The sequence below is a fragment of the Linepithema humile genome, chromosome 6, assembly GCF_040581485.1.
Source record: "Linepithema humile isolate Giens D197 chromosome 6, Lhum_UNIL_v1.0, whole genome shotgun sequence".
Classification (NCBI taxonomy): Eukaryota; Metazoa; Arthropoda; class Insecta; order Hymenoptera; family Formicidae; genus Linepithema; species Linepithema humile.
Window position 1 is genome coordinate 2,487,091 of NC_090133.1, and position 27,364 is coordinate 2,514,454.

At 40.6% G+C, this 27,364-nt stretch overlaps 1 protein-coding gene across 4 annotated transcripts in view; it reads right to left on the reverse strand.

Moving 5' to 3' along the window:
* Positions 1–27,364, reverse strand: part of IRSp53 (Insulin receptor substrate 53 kDa) — an 80,973-nt gene that overhangs the window by 53,262 nt on the left and 347 nt on the right. Inside the window, exons 1-2 of one of the 4 annotated variants that reach the window (XM_012360132.2) lie at positions 23,287–23,421; positions 14,885–15,075 (exon numbers count right to left, since the gene is read on the reverse strand). In XM_012360132.2, the coding sequence (XP_012215555.2) occupies positions 14,885–14,929 (45 nt within the window). In that variant the 5' untranslated portion in view covers positions 14,930–15,075; positions 23,287–23,421. Of the gene's footprint in view, positions 1–14,884; positions 15,076–23,212; positions 23,422–27,364 lie in introns of those variants that run through there. The other 3 variants (XM_067358378.1, XM_067358379.1, XM_067358380.1) reach the window with 3 other exon arrangements.

Consider the following 27,364-nt stretch of genomic DNA (forward strand, 5'->3'; position numbering starts at 1 on the left):
AATTCAATAAATATTTAAAAATAGTAAAACAAGTTATGATATTTTTGCGATTTTAATACACGACAAGCATCCTTAAACTAACGTCAAACGTTAAAATTTCGAAGTACAAGTTTATTTTTTGCACTGTCGACAAGTTCGACGTTATTAATACAGAAATTATACGGACAACTTTATTATATTAGCGAATGCATAAATTGTTTGCCGGTAGACAATTAATAACAGAGCTACATGGATAAATAATTCAACAAAATGGATCAAATAGACAATAATTACTTTATGGCAGGACTTTGGCAAACGCATCACAGAAATATTTCGTGATAGAAATGCTTTAGCGAGCGCTTTTAATGACAGAAATGCTTTGTTGCATTAGAAGACGCATGAATTATTTGCCAACGGATAATTGGCGATAATAGCGCGAATTAATGGCGGAATATTCTGGAAATGTAATTATCTCTTCAAAACCGGTGTGTGTACTCAGTTTTATCGATGGAAAAGTTATAATAGACTTTATTGCCACACAGTGAATACGGAAACTGATTTAATAGCGGATAACTGCTACTGATAGCATAAATTGGATATCAAAGTTCAAGCACTGTACGCGAAACTTAAATGCAAGATTCGACAGTTCGAAGAATCACGAGCACACACAATCGAATTCCTTAAATTTGTTTATCCAAAAAAATCCCAATTTCAGGGAAAAAATGTCTAAAGCGTGAACAGTAGGAAAATTTCCGCTATTTTTCCTAATTTAAAAACATTTATGCCAACGAAATGTACAAAACTTTAATCGCTAAACATTCGAAACTGGCGCAAAGTTTTCCCGCGAGTTTTCGACCCTCCTCGACGTTCCAATTCAAGAAATTCTAAATACACAAACCCTACTGCGCCCAAGACAAATCCCAAAATCTCGGTTAAGTCGACTTAACTGAAGTTAGGATCAATGTTTTCCCGAACCGTACACAAAAACATGCCGGGGATCGTCCGTCGATTGCTCAAGGCAGCTTCCGCCATGTTGCCGGCGTCACGGCAAGTCAGGCGTCGTTCCGGAAGCGGAATCTGGTTTGGGGTTTCCTTTCCTTTCGGCGCGGCGCGTCGCCGTTGCCGTCGAAGTTAAGGTGGCACTCACGAGGCGTAACTCCGCTGATGCGGTTACGATGTATCGATCTCGGTAAGAGCGTGACGGCTAAATTAAACTCGGCTCACCCCTCCCTCGACCTTCGGTATTGCCCCCGGGCCGACGGGTTCCGCCAGCGTCAGGTGCGTCGGAAGGTAACGACGCCGTCGTTCGATTCGATAGCGCGCCAATTATTTCCGCGTTTCCGCCTGGAAATTCGCGCGCGCCGTTGCTCCCGCCGCCGTGACGATCGCGATCGAATTCGTTCCTCAAAAAACCACGATCACTTGATTAACGCTCGTGAAATCAATATTCTACGTCGCGACCAATACTTCATCGTTCAGTGCAGAAGCATATCAGAGCCAAGCCGCACTTGGCAGCGCGTATGAATAATATCAGAAATTAATCTGAGGCTGTGAAGACTCCATTTACATTCCGATGGAATGTCGATTCGAAATTATAAAACTGTTACTCGCAAACGAAAGAAAAAAATTAACAAGATTTATTATATTTGATTGCATTCCCCAACGTTTGTTTCAACATTAAATCACAATAATAAAAATAATAACGGTAATATTACCGTCGGTTAATTAATTATTCCACGCGAGAACCAAGACTTTAGGTGTCTACGCTGCGGCACGCCGTACAGTCGGCCGCATATTCTTACGCAACTCGGAGCGAACGCCGCGGGGCAAAATTGCCGCTGTCGTGAAAGAATGTGTTCACGAGGTGAACGAACGATATCGAGAATCGACTCGGCTCCGTGTGTCGAGAGATGGATATCTCGCGATATGCGCGCATAGGTACACGGCTTGTACAATAAGTATTCAGGCTGCTTCAATAAAAATTCAAAATTTTCGGATAGACATTTGTATTTATATTAGTCGCCAACGTACATTTCTCGGAATACATAATTTTGATTATTCACGTGAATGCTGAGACTCGGAAATCTTGTTATTGAAACACGGTTGGGCGGTCTCGTCACTTCCGCTCGAATGTCTGAAACGCTGTCATACCGCTTCTCTTTCACGGCTATTTTCAATTTGGGAAACAGAAAACGTTTCACCGACGTATTTGCTGGGCTTCGTCCCGGCGGACTTTTTTTCCTTCTGTTTCCCAAATTGAAAATGAAATAGAAGCGGTACGACAGTGTTTCGGACGTTCAGGCAAAAGTGATGACGTGAGACGCGCAATTTCACAACGAGACTTCCAAACCAGCTTTTCGACACTCCGCGTAAAACAAATATAAATAAAAATTCTTATCTGAAAAAAGGGTTTTATTCAGGTAATCCGAGAGAACGTTGCATGCATATCAAAGATCAGGCCAGTCGAGTCGCGTGCCTGGACTCAACGATGCGTTATGCAACGTGGATAAACGCTGGCACTCGCCAGCGTAATTTTCTCAAGCGCGATTTTTCCGAATTCCGACGCGACACGCCGCGAAAGGACGCCGCAATTGCGCATGTATTATCGATCATTCGCGCTTTTTTTGCACAAGCAATTTTTATAATTTCACCTTTCGTTATTTACGTCGCTCATATTATTTACGTTACCGCGCTTCATTTACGTCATCCGCTTGCCATTCACATCACCCGCGCGTTTATTTATCCCAGTTATATTTCGCCTCTAATATTTACGGCGTCTGCCATTCATTATTTTATCGCGAAAATTCCCCCGATCTCTAACGCCCGGATTATGACTCAAAGTGCGCGCCATAAATCGCGGCGGTTCGATTTGTTTTTTTCGAGATTTACGGCGAAGTAAAAAGTGTCGTCGCCGGGGACCGAAAGTTCGTGCCGCGATCGATAAAAGGCCGCGGTAAATTTAGTCGGCCGATTCCGTTACAGTTCGCATAACTGGGCACTGCGAGCGAAATGGACGCAGCCCTCTCTAACATCTCTTATTGGCGTACGGCCACTTCGAAGCGAAGAAGGGAGAAGGAGAGACAGAAAACCGGAGATAAAGTCGAAGCCGATGAATGTCGACTAACGGGATAGCGTTGCATGAATTTAGCGTGCGTGTCCGCCGCGCGCAAACATCCGCGTGCGGACTCTCCTCGTCTTGCTCAATGGCCACTCCTGTTTAGTCGTTAAAATCTATTTTCCGCAGATAGTTAGCATTCCTCACGTGTGGTTGCGCGATAACGAGGTGTATCGTCATGTATGATGACTATGGTAATGCTGCAATCGAATTCTTTTTAACAATTCGCGAAACGAAATTCTTCACGAAATTTATGAAGCAATATTTTCAACTTGTACATTTTGATGCAACATTCGATATTATATATCTTGATGAAATCTCTAAGTTGAAAAAAAGTTTTTTTAGTTTTCCGATTTTTAAATAAAAAATGAAATACTTTTTAATAAATGCACCTGTTCTGAATTTGAAAGAAAATGCTAATTTTGTTCAGGGAACTCTTTCAAGAAATATTCATAGAGAGAGAGCAAAAAAGAAAAAGAAAGCCATTCGAGTTTCGAGCATTAAATTTACAAAATATTGGCAAGAAGTGAAGAGCTGATCAGCCAGCCGCAAATTAAAAACAGAATCTCCGGAGAGACATGCTCGACGGAAATTCTCCACGTACCGATGACATTCCTTCAGAATTCCCTGATTTCTTCGAGCAGAAACAAATTCTTGGAGAATTTTCTAGGTTTTTCCAGATAGTAAACACTGCGACAGCTAAACCCCTTCGATCAGAAATTTGCCGGAAGGAAGATGCGCTTGTGTAAAATTAAATGTTTACCGAACAAATAATAATTATTGCAGATTACGAGACAATGCAATTTAATATCAGTAATTTATCTCTTGTCAAAACACTCGTGAGAACAATCGACTACCGCGCGATAGTAGCTCTGAGCAACCATTTATTTCCGTCTTCATTCAGAGAAACGAAAGAGACTGAGAAAGGGACAGAGAAAGATGCAGGTTCGCTGGACGACCCGGTGACCTCCTCAGCGAGGAGGATTTACCGGTGGATGGTCTTGCCCAGGGATCCTCTCGAGGCGCGGATTCTGTGGTCGTAATTCACCGCGGTTACCGTTAAACGGGGAAAGAGCCTAACTGCTGCGGTGAGAGAGAGAGAGAGAGAGAGAGAGAGAAAGAGGGGGGGAGAGAGAGAGAGAATGACGTTGCTGCAGTGAACGTACAAAAATGTAGCCTGACTCTGGTCAGGAGAGTGAAAATGCCCGCAGTGTCTCTCAACCACAATGATTCCTTCACAATTATTATGACAGTCGACTCTCCTATTCCGCCGGCGTTATCGTACGTTGAAACCACAAGACAGGTATTATAGCATGACGAATCAGGCTGTAACGAATCAGTTAAAACGTACATTTTGTAAAAGCCACGATAATAAATACCCGATGTCTTGCGTTTTTGAATTTTTTGCCCGGAAGATTGCACGTTACATCCAACTCTTCCACTTTTCTCGCGAAGAATTTTTCTTAATTGTTTTGCATTGCTGAAGCTAGCTTGAAACGAAGCGCGACAGAAATCTATCTATAATTTCACGTGATAGAAAACAGAGGGGAAATCGGAATACACGCGTACAAACACATACATAGAAATGTACGGATATGGATTTTACGCATGTGTGTGTTTTGATGTTTCGCATGCGCTTCGTGTATTACGCGACGCATAAAATTTTAAATAGAACTCTATTTTAGAATTCGTAAATTATAGATCACTTAAAAGTATCGAGAGAGACCAAACACGTGTCTACACTTTTATTCTTCCTTTTCTCCAGAGCAATCTGTCAAGTGGAACGGAAACGACTTTTTCATTTGATCGTATCAAAGATTTTCTTTTGCAATCACAAATTCTCAAGATGATTACCTGTGTTTTGTACGGCATGTATCGTGTATAATTTCTATACTCGCGCGTGCAATAAAAAGAGGAGGCGGAAAGAAATCAGGCCTCCAAGATTTAGCCCGACATAATCGGGGTTAATCGGTTTGCAAAGCGACAGAAAACCGATCGAATAACTTCTGTTAAAAAGGAAAATAACAAGCCAGGCGAAGGAAAGAAGGAAGCTTGTGCATTCATCTGGAACGAACTGTAAGAAGTGGAAGCGATAGCAGCCGGGTATACCGTTAGCACCAAGGAAAACCGGCATGTCAAACCGGTCGAATTTTTGGCGCGCGATTGCGCACGCAAGTGCGGTCTGTCCGTTTCGCAATCTTATGCAAACTCAATCCTCATGTGCATACAGCTAAGGTGCAACGAAGGTCAATGCGCTCATTTCGAGTCGCGTCGCGTTTTTCTTGCACAGGCACGAATAATTTCTTCCGCAAATGAGAGAAATTCTTGTACTTCTGAAATTAAAACGGCACATCCACTCGAACGCCGAGGAATTCCTCAATTTCCAAGAATTTTATTCAATGAAGCTTCCAGACAAAAATAAAGCGCTTCTTACGTGCAAAGTAAAAGTAAATTTTTGTGTGCTGAACAAAATTTTTAATATTTTCTATTTAAACTCGTTAAAAAATTAAGAAGCAGACAAGAAAATAAGAAACCGACTTTCCGACAGAAAGTCCTCGAATTTTTCAAGTAGAAAATAAATTTCCTTAGAATTTCAAGCTTTTTCCCACAGTAAACAATCTGCAAAAATATTCGAGCTAAATTTCACTGCTAATAAGTTCTAATAACGGCCAATTTTGTGTACTTCCCCTTTTCTTGCTTTGAGAAATCTTCTCGAATGCACGTCTATTTCGCAAGAGTGCTCTCAGTCCTCTTGAAATCTTTAATCGCGCGAACATCAATCAAGTATGATGAAGTTATTCCCGGGAACGGGAGTGGACCCGGTAAAACAGATGTAATCCTTAGAAATTCGCGCGGGTCCTTAATTACTCATTAAGGACGTCATCCGCAAGCAGCGCCTTTATAATTGCACATACGTTACCGACAGACGACGCCATTTAATCGTTTCGTTCCGCAACGAAACGAAAGCTCTCCCTCCCTACCTCCCCTTCTCTTCTCTCTCTTGCTCTTTCCATCTCTATTTCCCCCGACGGGCCTGACAAATTAGAGACACTCGCGGGCTTTAATGAGTTTTGGTCCTAATTAAGCCCGGGGACTCGAGGTAGCGTCAATACGTAAAGTTAACCGAACGGCGTGCACGAATAATCCGGACGAGCGCGATAACGCGTAATTATCATTAATTGGCTCTTCCGCGGATAATCGCGTTAGCTGCCGGAACTAACGAAAGCACTTTTGCGCTAAAGAATTTTTGTGCCAGATAACAATGCGATTTTCGCAAAGTCTCTGTTTGATACTGTTGGATTCCGTGAAACAAAATCGACGGAGAACATTATGCACGAATTGTCTCGAATAGAATTTTTGTGACGAACGTGAAACGCTATGTTTCAATTGTCTAAAAATTAAAGGCTTTTGAAAACGAGTCTCGGCACGCCAAAGTTCCGAAACTTGGAATTTTCACACTCACGCGCTTACGCGAATAAAAGTCGATGCGACGCGCAGCGAAATTCATTGGACGAACTCCGGGCGGGCCACTTGGTGCGAATCGAGCGGAAAGTTTCCGGCGAAAAGTTGCCCTTTTCGTTTCCGACGATGGACCGAAGAAACGGAGAGAAGAAACAGAAAGCCTCCTCAAAAAAGGTCCGCGGAGATTTACGCGAGCAGCAGAAAAGCTCGAGAAAAGCTCGTCCGACGATCGCGAAATTGAGTTTCCCGAGGAGATCTTTACACCGTGCTCGCTCCTTTTCTCTCTCTCTCTCTCTCTCTCTCTCTTCCTTTCTCTCTCTCTCTCTCTGTTTCTCCCTCTCCCTCTTGCGATCATTTATTTATCTCCTACAAGGGATGCGCCGGCACGTACGCGATCGAAATGAAATTTTTAATAAATAAATAGCGCGCACCAGAAATTCACGGAGATAAATGCGTGCATCGGCAAGGACGTGCTCGGTTTTCCGATGAGATAGTCTGAAAATTGCATCATCCAACGCCCGGAGCATCCCCGACTGAGCCGAGATTATGGTACCTGCGAATTTAACGACCTGGGAACGATTATCACGATCGTGCGAATTCCGTGAGTATCAAAAAGTTCGGCTTCTCGCGATAATAGAAATTCAAAACTCAAAGATTTCAAATCCGAATTGTTCATAATTTTAAAAGCTTGCAAGCACAAAAGAGTTGCTCAACAATTTAAAAAATTTTTATAAAAAAGCTATAATTTCAAAAATAATAATAAATATGAAAAATTGCAAATCGCAATTTTCTTCTTAATATCAAAATGCGTATTAAAATTCTCGAAAAAAAATAAAGAAATTAGAACGTTAGTGGTCTAATCTAAGCCGAAGATCTTCATTTCAAGAACCTAAAGTTCCAAGTTTCGCTCGTGTTCTATGAGCAACGAACAAATAGAAAGGCGCGCAGTAATTTCCTGCTCGTGATGCTCGTGCCGCGTTACACCGAGACTGGTTGTGCAATGTAGAGTGCAAGCACGTTGTACGTCGACGATGCAGAAGGTCGTAGATGGTCCCAGGTGGGTCAGTCGACCAACTGGTTTTCAACGTCTTCGTGGAAGTTACCTAGAAGACCACGTGCTTCTGGCGAAATAAGTGCAACGCAATACCATCTCTCTTATCGCGAGAAGGGGCTCTTTCGACGAAACGAGATAAAATGCGAATCCCTCAAGTGCCGTTCTTATCATGTGTTCCGATGTTATCTAACAAATTCTTAATTAAGTCGCTTGTTCGTTCAGGACAGTCGTTGCGATGTGTGTAGAAGCCTAGGAAAATGTATTCCTCGTAATTTAACCCCCTATCGCAATTTTAATGAATATAAATTTTAATGAGTGTATTATGTCGCAATTTTTGAATGAAATTTAATATTCAAAATATTTTAATATGTTAAGTTTTAATACTTGATATATTTCAATATTTTAATTAAAATAAATAATTTAAATAAAATTGAAATTAAATAAAGTTTTAATGACTTTTCCTCGCAAAATGCCGACGTCAAAGAGCTAATTATCTGTTATATCTCTAAATTGAATCGAATTAATCGTGTTAAACGTACATCACACTCACACAACCTTAATTGCCTTGTATAAACTCGAATGCTTACAACTTTGGTAATTTGTGGAACTTCGAGCGGTCGGGTTTTCGATTGTTCACAGTTGAAAATGTTCGGAGCGGGGAAACGCGCGTTTCCGCGAAGGAAACTATCGACTCGAGCACGAAGGCATAGACACGGAATTGTAAAGAACGGAATGCGAAAGATCGCGCAGAACGACGAGAAAGTCGCTTTCGCCCGGCCACTCGAGAAGAGATCGGCCACTTCTCGTCGGTGAATTGCGATTAAAACGGGGCCCGATCCAGGGCTGTACTTTCTACGGCATATGTTCCACGTTTCTCTAACATCTATTGCCTGTATCGATTTAGAAAATATAAAATTGCAATGAGCATTTGAATCATGTATCTATCTCTTGAGAATCGATCGTTTCAACATTTCACTCTCGATTCATTCGTTTCGAAAATATCACGAATTTCGCACGAGAATTTGAAGAACTAAACATTTTTGACATGCACAGATTCTAGAAATTTAAAACGTTGAAGTTTCGGCAAAACTATGGTAGATTGTGATATTGTTTGAAAATTGCTTAGAACATTTCGAATCTTCCGGAAAAATTTTCGCGGACCAGAGACTCGTCTCAAAAAACACAAATTTAGAAATGTAAGAATCTATTTATCGCTTAAAAACTGCACAATGTTTCGAGGAAAGAAGAACAATTTCCATATCCAAGTTCTAAGCGTGTAACTCTCTCCGATAATCCGAAATTCAACATTTCAGATTCGAGGGTGCGCGAACATAAGAATTCAGGCATGCAAATGCCGCTTTAAGACTGCTCGGAATGGACTTGGGAAATCAATCGGAATGCTTAGCCGGCGCGCTGAAACGCCGGGGAATACGAGTTGCTCCGACCGGGCAATATCGCCGGATTGGAAACTGCTGTTAGCCATCGCGCGAGCGAAGTCGGTTACGTCCGATTTGTTGCGGGGTGAACGGTCTCGTTACAGCTTTACGGCCGATTACAGACCGCGAGTCCGCGGCGAGAATATCGCTGTCGCGTGAAAGCAGCCGCGCACGTCTTTAATTATTAACTTTCTACGCGTCATTATCGCGGAAAAGCCGCGAACGCGGACGTCCAATTGCGACACGCAACCGTGCTTTCGATCGCATCTCGCTGCTTTCCGCAAAAAGTCCGCGATTTCCGCGAATTTGTACAACCTAATCGATCAATCGATAATGTCTATCGATGACACGGCGACAGATAGAATATGCGGAAATTTTAAAGAAATCAAACTGAATTAAACATGCAAATGGCTATGTCTTAAGCTCTGCAATTCATTCTCTGACTCATTCCCGATCACTTCAGCTTACTCGATTAACCTTCTTGATCGCCCGTGAACAGTTACTCTCGTGCCCGACCATTACGCTTTTTCTATCGAGACGCGGAATTTTATCCCGATTATCCGCTGTTCTTCCTTTCACCGATCGCCGTTACGGATTTATAAATTCCAGAATTGTGCAACATCGCGGTCAAAGAGTGGATTCGCCGCGAGATCAAAGTGTAGTTTTTTTTACTTTTAATTTGCGTGAACGCTTCTGTTATGCATTGATCGAATAAAATGAGTAATTACATTATTACAATACACATCAATCATTTATCAACTTAGTAATAATAGTGATCGATAATAATTTTATTAGCCCAACAATATTCAAGCGTATCTATATTATTCCGATAATATTAACTTATCAATAATTCACTGGGAATTATCTCGCGGGTCGCGTTTAAATATTATTAACGGTCGCCTCGGGTTTAAATATCATTTTCCGTCACAGTCATGAAAGTTCAGCGACATTTTTTTCGCGCATAACTCGTGCGCTTTCTCGAGGACGAACTGCTTCCGTAAACAGGATGTTTTTTAACTGTCGGAAAAGGGACTCTATGCGCTGTGTCGGACGGCCATTGTCAGATTTACCGCGTTTTCGCTTTCACCTCGCCTTCGCGGTGTCTACAGCGTGTCGCGCAATTTCACCGTAGTAAAATTATTACGATCGCCGACTGTCCGACTTTTTTTCGGTACGTGCCTCTCACGTTAAAGCGCCGATTCTCAAGCTTCTACTAACCACATATCTCTTTCGTAACGTAATCTTCCAGAGTTTGCGGTCTTAAAACGGTCTTAAAGTTTCTTTTGAAAGAAATAGTCTTTTGCATATAAGATTAGTATTGTCAGAATTATTAAACTTTGTAATTTTTAAAATTATTAATTTAAAAAAATTAACCAAACAGACGCGATTTTCTTCACAATTATTAGAATTATTAAAAATACCCCAAAAAATTTCATAAAGTTAATCGAGTTAAATAAACGCGATTCATTACGTCCACTCATATTCGTCAACATTATTCTGCTAAAACGCAAATAATTTATATCACGCAATGTCGACATAACGATAATAACAATATTTTTCTCCTGTCAGGTGAATTTCCTTTCCACCAATTCTTCTCGCTTTTAATAAAACTGTATTTTGATGCCTGGAAAGAGAAATAACGGAAAACAGCCTACAAGCGCGTTAAAAAACATTTGCGTCGGGAAGCTTGTGTTTTCGTCCCGAAAAAAGCGTGGGTCTCGCGAAAGATCTCGGCGGAAAAGTCGTAATTCCGGAGTTTTTCCCCGCCGTTGGTCGGCACTTTTCCATTGGCCGGTCACAAGATTGCCGAATGCACGCGAGGGATGCGGGAAAGGGGACCACACATGTGCGCTTCTGCAGGAATGAATGTTTTCCTGGCTTCAGGAATCCCGTATGAATATTTATGAGCGACCATCTCGACCTGGGCGCGGTGGATGGAATCTACATTCCTCCTCCCAGTTTTCCCCCCTTTTTCCCTGCTCCCTCTTCGCGCACTCACGTAACAAACTTCTTTCCCCTCCTTCTCTCTTTCTCTCCGTCCGGATCGGCCCGTGGTGTATTATATTTTCCCGCAAATATCCTTGAATCGACGCTTCGGCGAGAGAGAACGGGGGGGAGGGGGGGGGGGGGGGAGAGGGGGCATTCTAGACAACTTCGGATAGTTTACATGCTAATATTGCATCGAATTTTTATCCCGCGTCGAATTGTAAATCGTCTGTGTGACAAACTTGACCTTCAAATTTTCATCTTTCCTGGTCGCAAGTTTTATTTAAAAAAATAACAGCGACAGTTCAATTTTTCCTTGTCGATAGTTTTATGCGAAATTGCTATCTCTCGTGGCTTCTGAATTCGTAATTGCTAGCGATATTCGAATAGTCGATTACTAGCTAAATAATACCCGGCATAGCGGAGCGTTCGATGTAATTCGCGCGATGCAGCTTTCTGGATTCCGGCCGCCGCGCGTCATCCTCGCTGTATGTTCCGGGATCAATCTTGACGCGTCACGGTTTTCATTGCAATTTTTACATCCTGATTTCGTCGGCGCCGGCATTTTATTCCCGCGTCTGATGCAAAACAGAGAGAGAGCGGCGAGCGCGGCCGGCGAAATATTTACCCTGCAATTCGGACATGTAATAACTCTGGATATTTCAACCCGCTCCGCGACAGATGCACCGTGAGTGCAGTTTATGCAGTCCGCCCCCTGTTTGATTTCCACCGGAATATTTTACGCCAATGACGCCCGCCCTCCCACCTCTCTTTTGCACGAGTTTTTCGATAAATCGAGTGAGCAACGGGTTAAAAAAAAATCGATGCTCCACGATGTCGAGCATTTACACGCAAATATTTGTATTTTCAAATGTCGGAGTAAACACATTAGAGCTGAAATAAATAATCATTATTATCATTTACCTATAATTTTATTTTAAGCGACACTTTTAAATGGAAAATAATTTTAACTCAAATAAGAGATATCGATTCGTGCGTTCCATCGATAATGCGCAAAAACTTTCACGGTTGACGTGACGAAATTGAAATCGGCCGTATCGACAGAGGCGAATTTTCCCTTTTTTCCCTCCAAACCAGTTGCGAAATTTCGCCGGCAATATTTTTCTCGCGACGGAACTGAAACGTTAAAGCGCAAATAATTTTGTGGCAAATCGTCGGTTTCGTTCACGAGCAGCGCGAGATTTACGATGCTCCCGATGATCAATCGGCATTCTTTTTTTCCGTACACCTCGCGACTTGAATTACAACGCGCGTTATTATAATATAAATCAAAAAGTCATCGTCTAAGCACTCGCCGTGTATCGGGAATTATGGGCGGCGACGCGGAAATAAATCAAACGCGTAAAGGAGGTTTGTAAAAACGCTGCTACGGTCGATGAACCCCGTCGTTGATTAATGCAAGAAATATTTAAATCGCGCGCTCATTCCGATTACGTTAATGCATAATGCATGCTCCGCGGTAAACCGCGGTTACTCCTTAATAAATCGCGATACTCCAAAGCGTCGTAAATTCCTTAAAATTAAACAGCCATTTTAATAACCGCGCGAGGGGACCATTTGGCGTGTGTAGCTTCGGACTCCTGTTATAACTTCCAATTATAACAACAATACAACGCATTATACTAATTTTCTTATTGCAGTAAATTCTATATACCATAGTTTCTTGAATATTACATTAATATTTCGTTATATTTTCTTACAAAATGCATAATAAATTATTATTAATTATTATTTTGACGAGAGAAAAACGCATCTCTTTAAACGCGAAACTTCTTTTAATTAATCATAAATCAGACGTAAAATTATTTTATTAAAAGGAAAAAGAAAGAAAAAAAAAGGAAATATCAGCGATCACGCGCGACTTATTGCGTCGAATAGCGCCATATTGCGACATGCTAATGAATTTTTTTCTCCGACAGGAGCAAAAAAGAGAAAGATTAATTCACTGCGGGAGCTTTCTTCCGAAGGTGGAAAAAGTGAAGGAAGGGAGATATTAAAAATTAATTCTCTCAGCCGTTAAGGGCTCCGGAGTTGTTCGGGGCGACGAGAGTGGTTGTAATGAACACTCTAATGAACATGCACAACGAGCGCGACCTCGTTAAAGCCACGTGGACGGCCGATCGGTCGTAGAGCTCGTGGCCTCCTTTTTACCTATTACTTAGGACTTGTCAACGAAGGGTGAGAGAACGAGAGGGAATATCAGGATGACTCATATAGAGCCGGTATGAAAATAAAATGAAAAAAATTTCGTCCCCCAACGCTTTTCAAGCTGAATTTTAACTCGATGTTTAAAATTAACTTCAAAATATGCGAGAAATTTTGCGGAAAAAACTCTAAAGCGACTTCACAGAGATATGCAAACACAGAACTATAATACAAGAAATCTCGGCAAAAGGCGAAAAAAAACAATCGCGCGTAAAGTAGCTATGCAAGATACGAAGCGTGCTATTACACGATTTTAATTTCTGCGAAAATTGTCTCGAAATTTATCGAATAGTTTTTTTCTGAAGATCGTATCGCGTTAATTTACGCCAAATTTCTAACTACTACACGGCCGAGGAAAGCGCATAATACATCTCGAAGTATAATCCGTTAATCATTAATCGGGCGTAGAAAATTAATATATATCAGCCAAGGAATGTGCGGTTAGACGGATATTCGATAGTGGCGTAGCACTCTCTGTACGCCTCGTACAGGAGGAAACCGATGGCACGCGCAGATGGGGTGCGATCTCCCCGTGTAGATCGGAAGCCAATTAATATCCACACAGGGTGCGTTCCACGCACTCTCTCACCTCTCCCCTCCGCCCCCCCTTCCCGTCGTCGTACACCTGCTGAATAACCCCGATGAAACATAACTGCGCGCAGCGTGATATACTCGCGCCATGGGGCTCGCTTGTCAGCGATGGGACCCCATAAACCCCGGGACCGCGCGATAACGGAGTTAACCGGCGGTTACCTCGTTATTCCGATGCGATCTCCGCGAGATCGTAACGAGGCGTCGCTTCGCCACAGCCGTGCACCGCCGTAATAATTATGCCGAACACTCCTGCGGACTGATTACGGGGCTAATCTCCCGAACGATCCTGCCGAAAGCGCGGATTTCGGGGAAATTATTGGCAGCGCCCGAAATTTTTCGCAAGGCGCGATTAACGTTTAATCCAAAGGTTCCGTCGATATCTTTCATCCGTATCTTCCGATACGCTCCTTCAAGGATCGCAGCGGCTTTTTAATTTCTCAAACAAAATTTTTCACTTGGGAAACTGCAGCTTTAAAGCTCGTCATCGTTAGAAAAGCGTCTTATCACATTCTTCGCGTAATTCAAACCTAGCACCATCAAATTACCATACACTTAAACCATTAAGAGGAAACTCGAGAGGATCTGGGCTGCGTGAAAAATGTGACGAGACTTTTCTCCGCCGATACTAAATGTAGAACTACGTGCACAATAGACTGAATAATTTCTCAACCAAAAGATTTTTTCTTCCAACAATCGAAAGGCTGTCGAAATTGTTGGAAGAAATGTGAAAAAATATGAAAATTAAAAAAAGCGTTGTTTAAATTTGTCTTCCGCTAGCCTTCATATCGTAATCCAAACTCGAAGAAACCAATCTTACAACAAATATATAAGTTTAATTCTCTAATTCTTCTATAACATTCCTAACGTAGATTAATATTGCACTCATTTGCGAACATTTGATCAAACTTAATTTGAAGATTAAAATTCCTTGTCGATTCGTTTTTTTAATCGTATCATATAATTAACCGTACTCAGCCAGTCCGATAATTAAACGTGAAACCGTCCGATCGGTTGAAAAGATTAATCACTCACCTTGTAGATCTCGTCGACGAGTCTGGTGAGTTCCTCAGTTTCCATGATAACCTCTGCCGGATGAAAAACTCCACTGCTCTCGACTTCACGAGATGCTCATATTTTCCCGTCCTCCCGAGACCGGATCTCACGTGGCCGGGTAGCGGTTTGAAAGCGGGGCGCTTTCCCAAGCTTGATCGTGCTCTCCCGATCTAGAAATAAAACCACAACGGTGAAAATTAGATAATTAAATCATTTCTCATTAAATAAGCATTAAAGTGTATATATAAGAAACCCCACGCGTTAAAAGCAAATAAATTTTTAATAAAGCAGCCCTACAATTTTTCTTGCGTTCACAATTGTATTTTCTTTATCAATGTTAATGAAATAAATAGTGAGCAATAAATAAATAAATAAATAAATAAATAAATAAATAAATAATAAATATATCAATTTAATTTAGGACAATATTAATTTAAATTATTGTGGCAATTAATTATAATTATAATATACAATAAATTAAATTGATATTCAAATTCATGAATCTCTCAACACGTAGCTCTGTAAAATGTAATCTTCGATTGCTATTTCTCTCGTCGTATGTTTTTATCGGTTACTATCTTTTTATGGTAATGATCGCACTAATAGAGAAACGCATTCCTCTCTTGATTGTGACTAGTCGGCACGGCCGGGCTGGTTGGAATCTCGAAGTGCCGCTTAGGCTAAACTCAGGCTAAGCATTACTCATATGTGGAACGCGAGAGGTCACGTTTTCCAAGTACTTTCATTCCGCAAGGACACCCGGTATGCGCGAACGACCGCAGGAGAGCCACATAACTTCGTCGTTTTTTATTCTTCAACACGGATCTGCGGGCCGTGCGGTAAAGTATTCATAGACACTCGATAATCGAAAAGGACGCCGGATCTTCCTGTTTTTTTTTTTTTTTTTTTTGTAGCAATATTGCTGTATTCATGAGTTTTTTCCCGTTCTAAAGCTCGCTTTAACCAACATATAATTCGCGAATAGGTTCGAAATAAAAATCTATTCATAACTCCGCCTAACAGAGAACATTTAGAAGATCAAAATAAAACAAAATAAAACATTGTTGTGCCCAAAATTTCACATGTGTGTATTCCAATTTTTCACATATTTCCTGTATTGCGTAGCACACAAAATTGTAAGTAAAATTCTGTCACAAATTATAGATTGTTTCAAATAAATTTGTGACGATAAACCTAATATCAATCTAAAAGTATAAAAACAGAAACGTTGTAAACATTCAATTACTAAACGTGTGAATGCGCATGAAAAAAATATCTAATGCGGAAAAAGAGAGAAGTTGCAGTTGACAGCAATCGGAGAAGCGAGCGCACGAATTCATAAATTTAAATTGTCAAATATGAGAGAAACTGTTATAATTAATTAAATTGCATTCACTTATAAAATCGTTTTGCACCGGCGAATATAATGGCATTACTGCATAAATCTTGAATCCAGCGTTTTGTTTGGAAAATTTCCAAAGTAACTTACGATCAAAGACATCCCGCCCGCCATACAATTCGTTATTCACCCGGACAAATTCACATGCATTTTGCAGGAGATTCCAGTGCCAAAGGTAAACGCCGCTAATAATTTGCAATTGCGCGCGACGTTGACGTTGCACCCAGCGCGAGGGGAGGGAAAATGAAGGGGGAGAGGGCGGACGAGCGGCGATTGTGAGTGTGTCACGTGCGAAACGCGAAAAAATCAACTGGCGACTGCAAACGAAATATCAATCGCTATGACTCCGCGGGCGTGCGTAATATAATAGGCTGATTAATAATAAAGCGACTGCTCGACTCGCAGCGTTCAGCCGAGCGTACTTAATTAATAAATTGACATTTCATAAATTAATCCACGCGACTGTGAATTCACCAGAGTCCGACGGATTATTTAGAACTTATCAATAATTGACCGACGACCTGCGTAATTTTTCAATTTGTTATCCGTTCATTTTTCACGCTTTACGTCGAATCGCTGTCGGGAAACTCGGGCGGAGCGGTCGAGTGTAACAATAAAAGTGTTCTTGTTGTCAAACATTCAGGATTGAAAATGGTGACTTTGAATATTTGAACTGGCTGAATAATCGAGAAACGCGTAACTTTTAATCAACTAAATAAGTGAACAACAATGTGATGTTTGGTTTTATAATAACAAAAAAAACTAACAGAAAAAAAAAACATATGAGAATCAAAGCGCGAATGACGGGGCGCAAAAAATTTCTGTATCATTATTCGGTATTGATTTGTAATCAATTTTTCACGCTCCGACACTCACGCTTTGATTGTCATAATCCCCTTTTCTGTTAGTAAATGTTTCAGCAAATTCGGGAAGTACAAAGCGGATGTAAAGGTCGCGAGAATACGGAGATATTCCGCTACCAAAATTATCAATCCATTCGAAAATGTGTAATCAAACGATAGCGTGATTCAATGAGCGAAATGTTGTCGAATATCGGCGAAGCGCTCGGTGCGATTTGTTAAAATTTGTATCGATCGCGACTGCGACATGTATGTGTAAAACGAACGATTCGATCGCGATCGCAATACGGAGCGGAAGATTCGATTAAACGATGAAAGCGCCCGGCAAAATTCAACGCGGCCTATCGAAAGCGCGCGCGCGCGCGCGCGTGCTCGCTCGCGCTTGCTTGCTCGCTGGCGAATTTCGCCGACGCAACTTCGCAAACGCTCGCTCACCCCGAAAGCTTTCAAGCGAATTAAATTCTCTCGAATCGTTTACGATAAAATGTTTCCCTTTAATCTCTCTAATCACCGACGCGCTCTGCAAACTTTCGCGAATTTAACTGGCGAACGTGACTAGAGGGGGACGCTTTAAAGTATCGATACTCGACGCTCACGCTCGATTGCTAATACGAAAGTATCGATACCCGATAGTTTGTGCTGTTAATGACGGGACGACGAAAGTGACGGGTGTAATACGTCAATGTGTAAAATACATAAGAGCAAACAAAAACAATAAACAACAGTTAATTTCATCGCGCTGTGTTTGGTAACATACATAATAATAAACCAACTAATAGTAAAGTAATAAATGTCCCTATTATGCGATACAACGATTCTCAACAATACAACGATATTGTCGATAATTAAATTATACCGACTATGTTACAAATTACATTAATTAAACAGAGGGACGCTTTAAAGTATCGGTGCTCCAGCGCTAGACTGCTAATGCAAAACTATTGATGTTCGACAGTTCTTATTGTCAGTGAAACAGAAATTGATGGATGCGCGTCAAATAGATAATTAAAAAAGCACAAATAAACGATGGCAATAAACTAAAGCATGACAATCACCGTCAGTGCCTGCGCCGCCGTTTCGCACACGATGTTATTGTCAATAATTAAATTGTATGCATTATTCATCGCAGATTACATTCAGATTACACATATTTAATAATTATATGTCGGTGGAAAATAAATTAGTATACATACATAAATACGCGCTCGCTAAATATGAGTCCTCTCATTATTCGCCTGTCGAAATCGCGTTTGTAACTGTCATATCTCGAATAACGCGCCATCAATCGCACACACAACGCGGTGCATCGAACTTTCCGCGTGTTACTTTCTTCGTTACGAAATCCGCATTGTTGCATCATTCCCCGCGCGCGAATTCGCGCGTGTTTATTAGAGCGGTCGACAGCCCGTACACACCCTCGCTTCTTTCATTCTCCTTCCCTCTCCTCTCGCGCCGGGATTAAATTCTACTTTCTCCGACCGCCGACTTATCGAAGCGATATATTTGCATAAACTATGCGCGTCAGAAATGGAAGCGCAACGGTGCCGCATAGCCGCACCTGTGCTATGCGTGAAATTATTTCAACGAAAAAAAAAAAAACCAACAACAATAACATTAGACATCATCAGCTTTGAATAATACACGCGGTTCTCATTTCTTCACGTAAAGTTTCCGCTTTTCCCTCCAGCGTTATTCTAAATGCGAAAGTATTATGTCCTCATTTATAGAAAAAAGGAAAAATTTATTATCTAACTAATCTAAACGAGCGGTAACTCCAGTTATCTAATATACTTCGTAATTAATATTATACTGCATTGATCAGAAAGTTTCTCTTCACATTTTTCTCGAAAAATTCAAAGAAACTTTCTGATTACAGCCCAATGTGTTCCTCGTTGTGCATCGATCTTTGAAAAAAAAAAAAGACTTTCTCGTTTCTTTCTTCCAATCGACAATTGAAGCCTGTCAATCCATGTGGTTAAAGAGAAAGGAGGGAAAGCCGAATAGTAGACGAAACGACGCAAACACACGTCGGTATTAATATAACACCGTACAATGCACAATGTGCGTATACCTACGCGACGCAGGTGCCGCTAGCAGGACATCGAGAACAATTTCTATAACTGTTGCGACAGCGCCGACCAGAACAACATTCCTCGGCAGTCGCGATTTGAATGCGATCCTGCAAATGAATCCCGGTAATTGTGCGAACGCATGGGCGCGCCCTGGGAATCTCGCGAAGACTCACGCGAAGATCTCACCTTGCGCATCGCGATTGTATTCTTCGCACGATCGCGAGCGACAAATTAATGATGATCAAATTTATTTCTCCCGTCGGTTTCGATCGGCGACGCTTCCGATATGTAAAACCTTCAGACTGTAGAAAATTAAGAAAAAGAAGCGACTGAGAAATCGTCGAAGGTCTATGCGTTATCGGCTTGATTTTTTTTTCTCATGTACTTCGCACACGATGAAAAGATATTAATGATAATACACGCGTAATATCGCGAACGATTTTACTATCGGCGCGGTAATTTCCTTTATCAAGGCCAGTGAGGGAAGAGCTCGTATATAGAACTAGTTCTATAAACGAGATTCCGCGAGCTGTAAATTGGCGCGAAAAAAGCGCACGCACCTCCAAAGCAGCCGTTTTATCTCTTCCTTTTCTCCGCGAGCTGTAAAACATCCTTGGCTTTCAAAGCCTCCCTTTCCCCTTGCTCTTCATGCTCACGCTCCTCTTCTCTCTCCCTCTCTTTCTCTCTCTCTTACATTGCAGCTTTAATTATCGCCTCAAAGGGCCCCACCCTTTTGCTTTATTTATCCATCGATGACGTTCCCTTATCCCGCACCGTCAAAGAAATCCTCATGGACGTTAATTAACCTTCGAACGCAAAAAGAGGGACTGCAAAAACGCACGGGTGCGCCCATATTCATTGCAATAATGAGGAAGGAAACTATTCTTTCACCTCTCTTTCATCGTGTGTCCCGCCATCCCGCTTTAGACAAAGTAAGATCCGAGAGTTCTATTTTAAGGGACATGTAATTAACATGAAATTACATCACTTTTATCCTCATTTCATTAAAATGAGCCACTTTATAAATTTAATTTAGAATACGCAAATAATGTATATTAAATTAGGTAATTTCATTGAAAGAACCAAAACAAACTAAAAAAAAAATTAATCGAAAGTTTTAAAGTCAGAATTTCATAATTTTACAAAAAAAAAAAAAGGAGAAATATAAGTATTTGATTTTTCAACAAATAATTCTAATTAATTAAATTCCTACATAATTTAATGAAAAATAATTATATGTCAAAAAGAATGCAAAGTGAATCGCGTAAAGAAAATTTATGTAATGTCGGGGACTTATTTCTTTAAAAATATTTCGAAAATAAAAGTGCCACTGAGCAAAATCTAATGCACACAAACATATTTCATATTCATATTCTCTATACATATAAAATATTGATCTCTTTTGACCAAAAATTCTAACATATTGTAATTCAAAGCAAAAAATAATATTTCGACATTTTCGACAACTCGAACATAAACAATAAAGCTTTCCGATCCGAAGTTGATTCGAACAGTTCGAACTGTTCAGTTCGAAAGGTCAGAACTATTTGACGTTTAATCTCGAGATCGGAATTGCTCGCCCATCTGAAATGTCTGAGATTACTAATTTTTATATTTTGCGCAGACAATCGTAAAGTTTCGCTTATGTCGACTACTTTCACGTTTCAAAACAATTGCACTGCATTCGACCGCGGTGCAAAAAGTTTCGATCGCGTTCTGTTATGTTTCCAAATATTCATAAAAGTTTCCATCGATGCTGCAGATGCTACCGAGTTTACTTAGAGCGAATTCGATTCAATCCTTAATTTTAATATTGTTTATACGCATTTCAATTCACTCTTGTCCTGGAATACAATGTATCCACAAACTACGACAGTTGAGTGGCTGCGTGTTTATACGACGCGAAAGCTACGGCAACGCGTCCGGGGGCGGCAGAAGCGAGCGGATCAACGCGAGGGGTATTTGTACTGTGACGGAAATGACGCGGTAAAGAACTAACAACGAATTATGAGCTGCAATGAACCCCCACGGTCTCAACCGGTGAATTATCTGTCGCTTTGCCGGGACATAAATTCCGATTTGCAGCTGACATTCGGTGCCGTTCAATACTCGCGTTTATCCGTCTTTTTTTTTTCCGCCCCAATAATGGCGAAATAGACCAGCCATTTTGCGCGTTCGACTTTAAGAGACGCGACGAAATAGGGAGAAAAAAAGGGGAGGGATGGGGAAAAAAATGAGGAATAAAATCCAGAGAAGAGTTCCATCGCGGAATCGCTCGCGGATGATTTCCGTCGATGAAATATTCATAATTTAATATGTTCTTCCCGCACTTCCTCGCGCTTCTCCATCGACGAACGGAATAGTCGCAGGATGAAATATTCATCCTCGAGAATGACGATGATGTCGCTCCGAGAAAATGCGCCGCGCGTCATCGATTCCTCCGACCGAGTAATTCGAGTGGAGTCCTCGATGCGGTTCTGCGAAACACTATTTTTCCGAGCTCTTAATTCTTCTTTCGTTTCATCCGCGTATTAATACATTTTCTCTCTCGATTTCAAACTCAATCCATTTTTATCGTATATAGTTATTTTAAACTCTAATTTTACAGATTTCTCTTTCCTTTATTACTCTCGAAAGACCGGAAAGATTTCCGTCGTGTTTGCGAATTGAAATCTTCCGAGATGTTCTTCCGCCGACACGAGGCGTGATTTTTCCGATTACATTTCATGCAATTTCCAATTCCCCGATTTATCCCGCGTATATTCCGCACTCGTTAGATCCGCAATGCCGGCGTTACTTCGCAAATATTCATCGAACATCGATGAATTCTTCCGCCGACACGAGGGATTTGCGTTATCTTCGCGTACAATTCGTTCACATTTTACAAGACTCCTAAATTCGCCACGTATTTTTCGCGCATTCCCCAGAGAGAGAGAGAGAGAAGGTGACGGAAGGAGCAGCGGGAAGAAGACAGACAGACAGACGTACAAATAGACTGACTGACTGAGTGAGAGAAAGAAAGAGAAGAAGGAGAGAGAATACGGAATTTCGGCATTTCGCTTTCGTGATTCCCGTGGAAATAATTCCAAGGATTCTACAAGGCCGTAAACATTTGGGTCGCAAAACACGATTGAAGCACGAGTCTAATAACAATTGTCGCTGCGCAACTCATAGCGTGATTCAGAGACAACCACGATATTTGCTGAATACGTTCGGAACGAGAAATAAGCGACGTGGTCCTGCGCGATGCATATTTCACGACAGAAGGTACGGAACGTTGTTTGTTTGATAATTTCGCCGACATCGGTGGAAGCTGAATAATTTATACTAATCTCCGCTTTTCGTTTTGTTCATTATATCTCTTACTTTTCGCAGGCAGAACAAATCCAATAAAAAATTTACGAATCGCGCGCTTTCAAAGTTTTGATATTTTTTTAACACGTTAAGATATACGTACAATATTTTTGACAATTTTGCACACATCTCGTCCTAATAAAAAATTTACGAATCAAAGTTTTTTAACATGTTTTAACATGTTAAAAATATATAATAAATAAATAATCGCAAAATGTGAAATGGTGAAAAAGAGGGAAAAGATTTTTCGCGTGTCAATTTAAAATTGTTGCAATCAATTAAAATATATCAAAAGTATGAACTTTACCTTTCCGAATGTCAAGTATCTTTTACAACTATCTAAAATTTAAACAATTTCATTCAACAGGGGACGAAATAGCACATTTTCCACATAACCTTCTTTACTCGTTCCGACGCGTCTTGAAAACATCGCGCTTCTCTTCTAAATCACTTCGTATTCGATAACAAAAATTATCAATAAAATTTACAAACAATCCTAATTTTTTAATAATTATCTCACGAGATCTATTCAATGGTCATGATTTAACAATTTTAAAATCATTGTTACATACATTCGAGAATATTTCAGTATTGTAATTACTCCGACCGATAGTTTTCTTACCGCGACATGTTACGAGGCTCACCTGAGATCCCGTGGAGGATCAACGGATCGAAATTACAAGGAGGATCTCGTACTTCCGCGGAAGAGACGGCTTGAATACGTAGTGCAGGGAGACCGGAACACCTCGCGAACGAGAGGACGACGCAAAAACGATACACTCAGCTCGATGCACGCGAGACCACTGAGCAGCGCGAGAGAGCCGCTCAACTACCGAGCGGCCGCCTCTCGGCGCAGGTCGGCCAGCAGGATAAGCGCGCACGATCGCGTCGCACTCTCATTTTAATCCCCCCATTAAATACCATCATCGTAATACAAAGAATGTTATCATAATGTAAAAATCGAGAGACACCCTCCATCACTCTCCGGAATTTTATTATGACAAACATTACAATCTAACATAAAATATGAGTGTTTTAATATTATCTCTGTTGTTTATCTCGAAAAGATTTAATATGCTTGGAAATTATAGACTGAAAAGTTTCCGAACCAGTTATTTACATTGCTAATGCCGTTTTGTTTAAAAAAGATTTTGCAGATAAAAACTTGCAATTCTTCAATTTCGAAAATTAATTTGGAACTGGAATATAAAGCTCTACGTATAATTCATAAGAATTTCTATTACAAGCGTGTTAACACATTATATATAGTAATATATCTGAAAATTGCCAAAATCCCAAGATCCCACTTGTTTTAAAGAGATTATCACGCAATTTACAATCGGCATTAGGAACAAATTATATTCCATAAAGTTTTAATCGAAAAGGCAGCATCATTTAATTGAACTTTTCCTCTGCGGCCTGCTCGGCCAAGAGAGAGAGGACCGAGAAAGAGAGAAAGAGAGAGAACAGAACAGAAAGAGGGGGGCAAGGAATTCAATTAAAAAGTGCTGCGCGCCTATGCTAACGTAAAGTTAACGCTTCGCGGTTTTCGTGCACATTTAGCGATAAATGAACAATACAACAAAAATTTATTACTTTGGTAAATTAAATTTTACTCATTTGTCAACGGACTCAATAATGAACTTGATAATTTACTTGTAGCTATTACAAATAAATAATAACTAAATTGAACTAAGCAGCGAAACAAGAGTATTTGATGCCGAAAATGCGACATTGCCCGCTTCAATTATATCTGTCGCCGTGTCGACAGTGTCTCCGGCGAGTTTTCTCCGATCGAGAGCGCGTCTTCGACGCGGCCCGAGTTTATGGGGTCAACGACGAAAGGAGGACTCGCAGTGGAATGTGCTAAAGGCCAGAATGAAGGTCGATCTGTATGAAGGCCTCTGCCGATCGGCCGGCCGATTTCCCGTTGGCCGTGTTTCCGATAATGGACTCGAAAATACACAGATCGAGAATTTCCGCGCCAATTTCCCCGTTCCCGACTCGCTTAACGGCGCTAATTAATTTTACAGGCCGTCCACTGCGACTAATCGAAGCCGTTCGTCGAATTCTGCCATAAACAATCCGGCCAAAAAGGCGACGCGATAATGATGTTGCGCGCGTTATTTCATCGCTCTCGCGATTATTTCCAATTAACAAAATACATGTCACGATTAAAGTGATCGTCGGACTAGATCTCCTGAAGATTAATCGAATAACGCTATTAATTGCATTTATTAATTCGTATTTTCGATTTACGCATTCGCGAATTGTGGATACATTTTCGACACGCAGCCAGTGAGAATTCTTTTAAAATTTAATCTAACAAAAAGTTGAATTTAATTGCGAATCGCACGGATACGCGAACGGAAGGAAATAAAAAAAAAGTTGCTATGGCATTTATCCACCTCGTCATAGCAATCATCGTTCAATTTCCGGGTTTTTGTTCGCTTGCCGTTGGCGGTTTTCGAATTTTTCGAAGCACAATGAAAAATAACTATCGAGTTGGCATACAATTCAAATTATATCGAAACACGATCGCTGCCTCAAAGGTGTATACAACAATTTTTGTTTAACGAATTAGAATCTGAGATCTATGAATTTTCGATTTTATTTTAACGAATTTCTGAAGAAAATTGAAGTAACTATCAGATGTGAATGTATTATTCGATCTTATCTATTTTGATTTCTTCCAGAATAATAATAATAATAATAACACTAGTATTCTGATCTCTTGTATTTATGTGACGACTTTTTGCTCAAAAATTCTTTCTGCAAAATCGGTAAAGTTTTCTGCTTTTTGTCACGAAGCAGATTCTACAGAAATACTTTTATTCGCAATTGACAAGAAACAAAAATAATTGTGCATCAATTAATCGAACAATGATGGCTAATAAATGTCATATCGACGTTAGTTTTCTCTCTATCGCATATCCATAATGTCGATACTTTGGCTTTGGATCAAACTGTACCATTAAACATGAATAACGGACACATTTTAGTGAATTGAGAATCATTTCCCTGTAGACCGCATTCACTTGTCGCGGGCAGAAATTTTCACGTTGTTTACGGAGATACAGGCACGTACTCCGGCGACTCGTAATTCAGGATTCCCTCCTTGCATTATTTATGCTCGCATGCAAATACGTGTGTACGCCCGTGCTCGTTCGCGCTCGCGCTTATGAATGACCCGCACGATACGTGCTAAGTACCGTTGAGCGTAGAAAATAATCCGCTTCCGGAAATCGCATTTACGCGGAATTAATTATCAGCGGAGAGTGCCCGAAAAGACAGAGAGAGAGAGAGCAAGAGAGGGGGGGGAGGAAGGGAGAGAGAATATTTTAATCGCTCGCTATTCGAATTGATGGCTTCGAAGAAGCACGTCCTGCAAAACCTTCAAGTTCCTTTGGCCTTTCGGAATTTCACTTTGGAATTCCTTATATTATATTAAATTAAATTTGTAATGTGCATTATAGTATTATGTACATATATACGATTACATTTATGTACACAGATATATTGTTCCGTAAATTATTTTTCTCATAAGCCTTATGCGAAACAGAGTTCATATTCAACTTTTTCCATTTACATTTGCGTATAAAATTATTATACTGTCCGTTACGGGACGTACTCTGTTTAATTTCATTCTATTTTGCTACATTTTAGTATATCAACCATGCTAAAATTGTGCGCAAAAAAAAGAAGAACTTTCATGATTTAATATTGCATATTAACATTACAAAAAATTGTCGCTGTCGAAAATTAATCTCATTAGTTTTGATAAAACTTATTTCGTTAAATTAATTTACTATTTTTCATTGGATAGATGATAATGCCCGACGAGGAAATTGTGACAAATAAAATTTCTCATTGATTCAATACTACATAATAATTATAGAAAACTATAGAAAATTGTCACTGTCAAAAATCAATCTATTAAGTAAATAAAAACTATAAGCTTATAGCTTTCAGCTTATAGATTCTGTTAAATTAAAATCGACACCTGGATACAAGACGCCGAGGAAAAGAAAATTTTCAGAAATCCATCCTCGTTGCCTTCGCGACGCTGCGGCGTCGCGACGCGCGATCGTAGGTGCGCGTCTCCAAAAAGTAAATAAGCCGTGAAATATTGCACGCTCGCGGCGAAGCGGAAGAGCGAGGGTGGCCCTATTATCCATCACGAGGACTGTCAGCCCCACGTGGGATAAAGTCGACGTGGGTATCTCTCAGCGCGGCGTTAGCTCCCGATACGTCGAAGGGCACACGGGGCGACGGCGTTCGATTACGTTCCCTCGGTGCCGGAGTAAAAAGGATCCGAGGCGATCGCGCGCGTAATCCCTCCCTTTATAAGAGTTTCGGAGAAACGGACGGCGACGTTTTCATGAAACGAGGAACGCCAGATACTCGGTAACGCGGCCGCATTCATTTTATCTCGCGGCTGTTATATGTAAATGAACACTTCACTCGACATTATTATCATTCGTTATTGCTGATCAATTCAAATAATATTTAGAAAAACAGAATATTAATATTTTTGATTGTTAAATCTATCATGCCAATGAAGCAATTGTATCGAATGTTGTTTTGGTTCAACATCAAATATACATATAATAAATATATATAATTGTTTTCAATGTGACGCTATTTTGTTCTGGTAATTGTATGTTGCGCTACGAGTATTCGTGCATACAAATATTTGTCCCCCTCTTTCAGATTTTGGTTTATATTCTTAATATATATACTTCTTTTCTCTTAAACACGATGTGATGTTAAA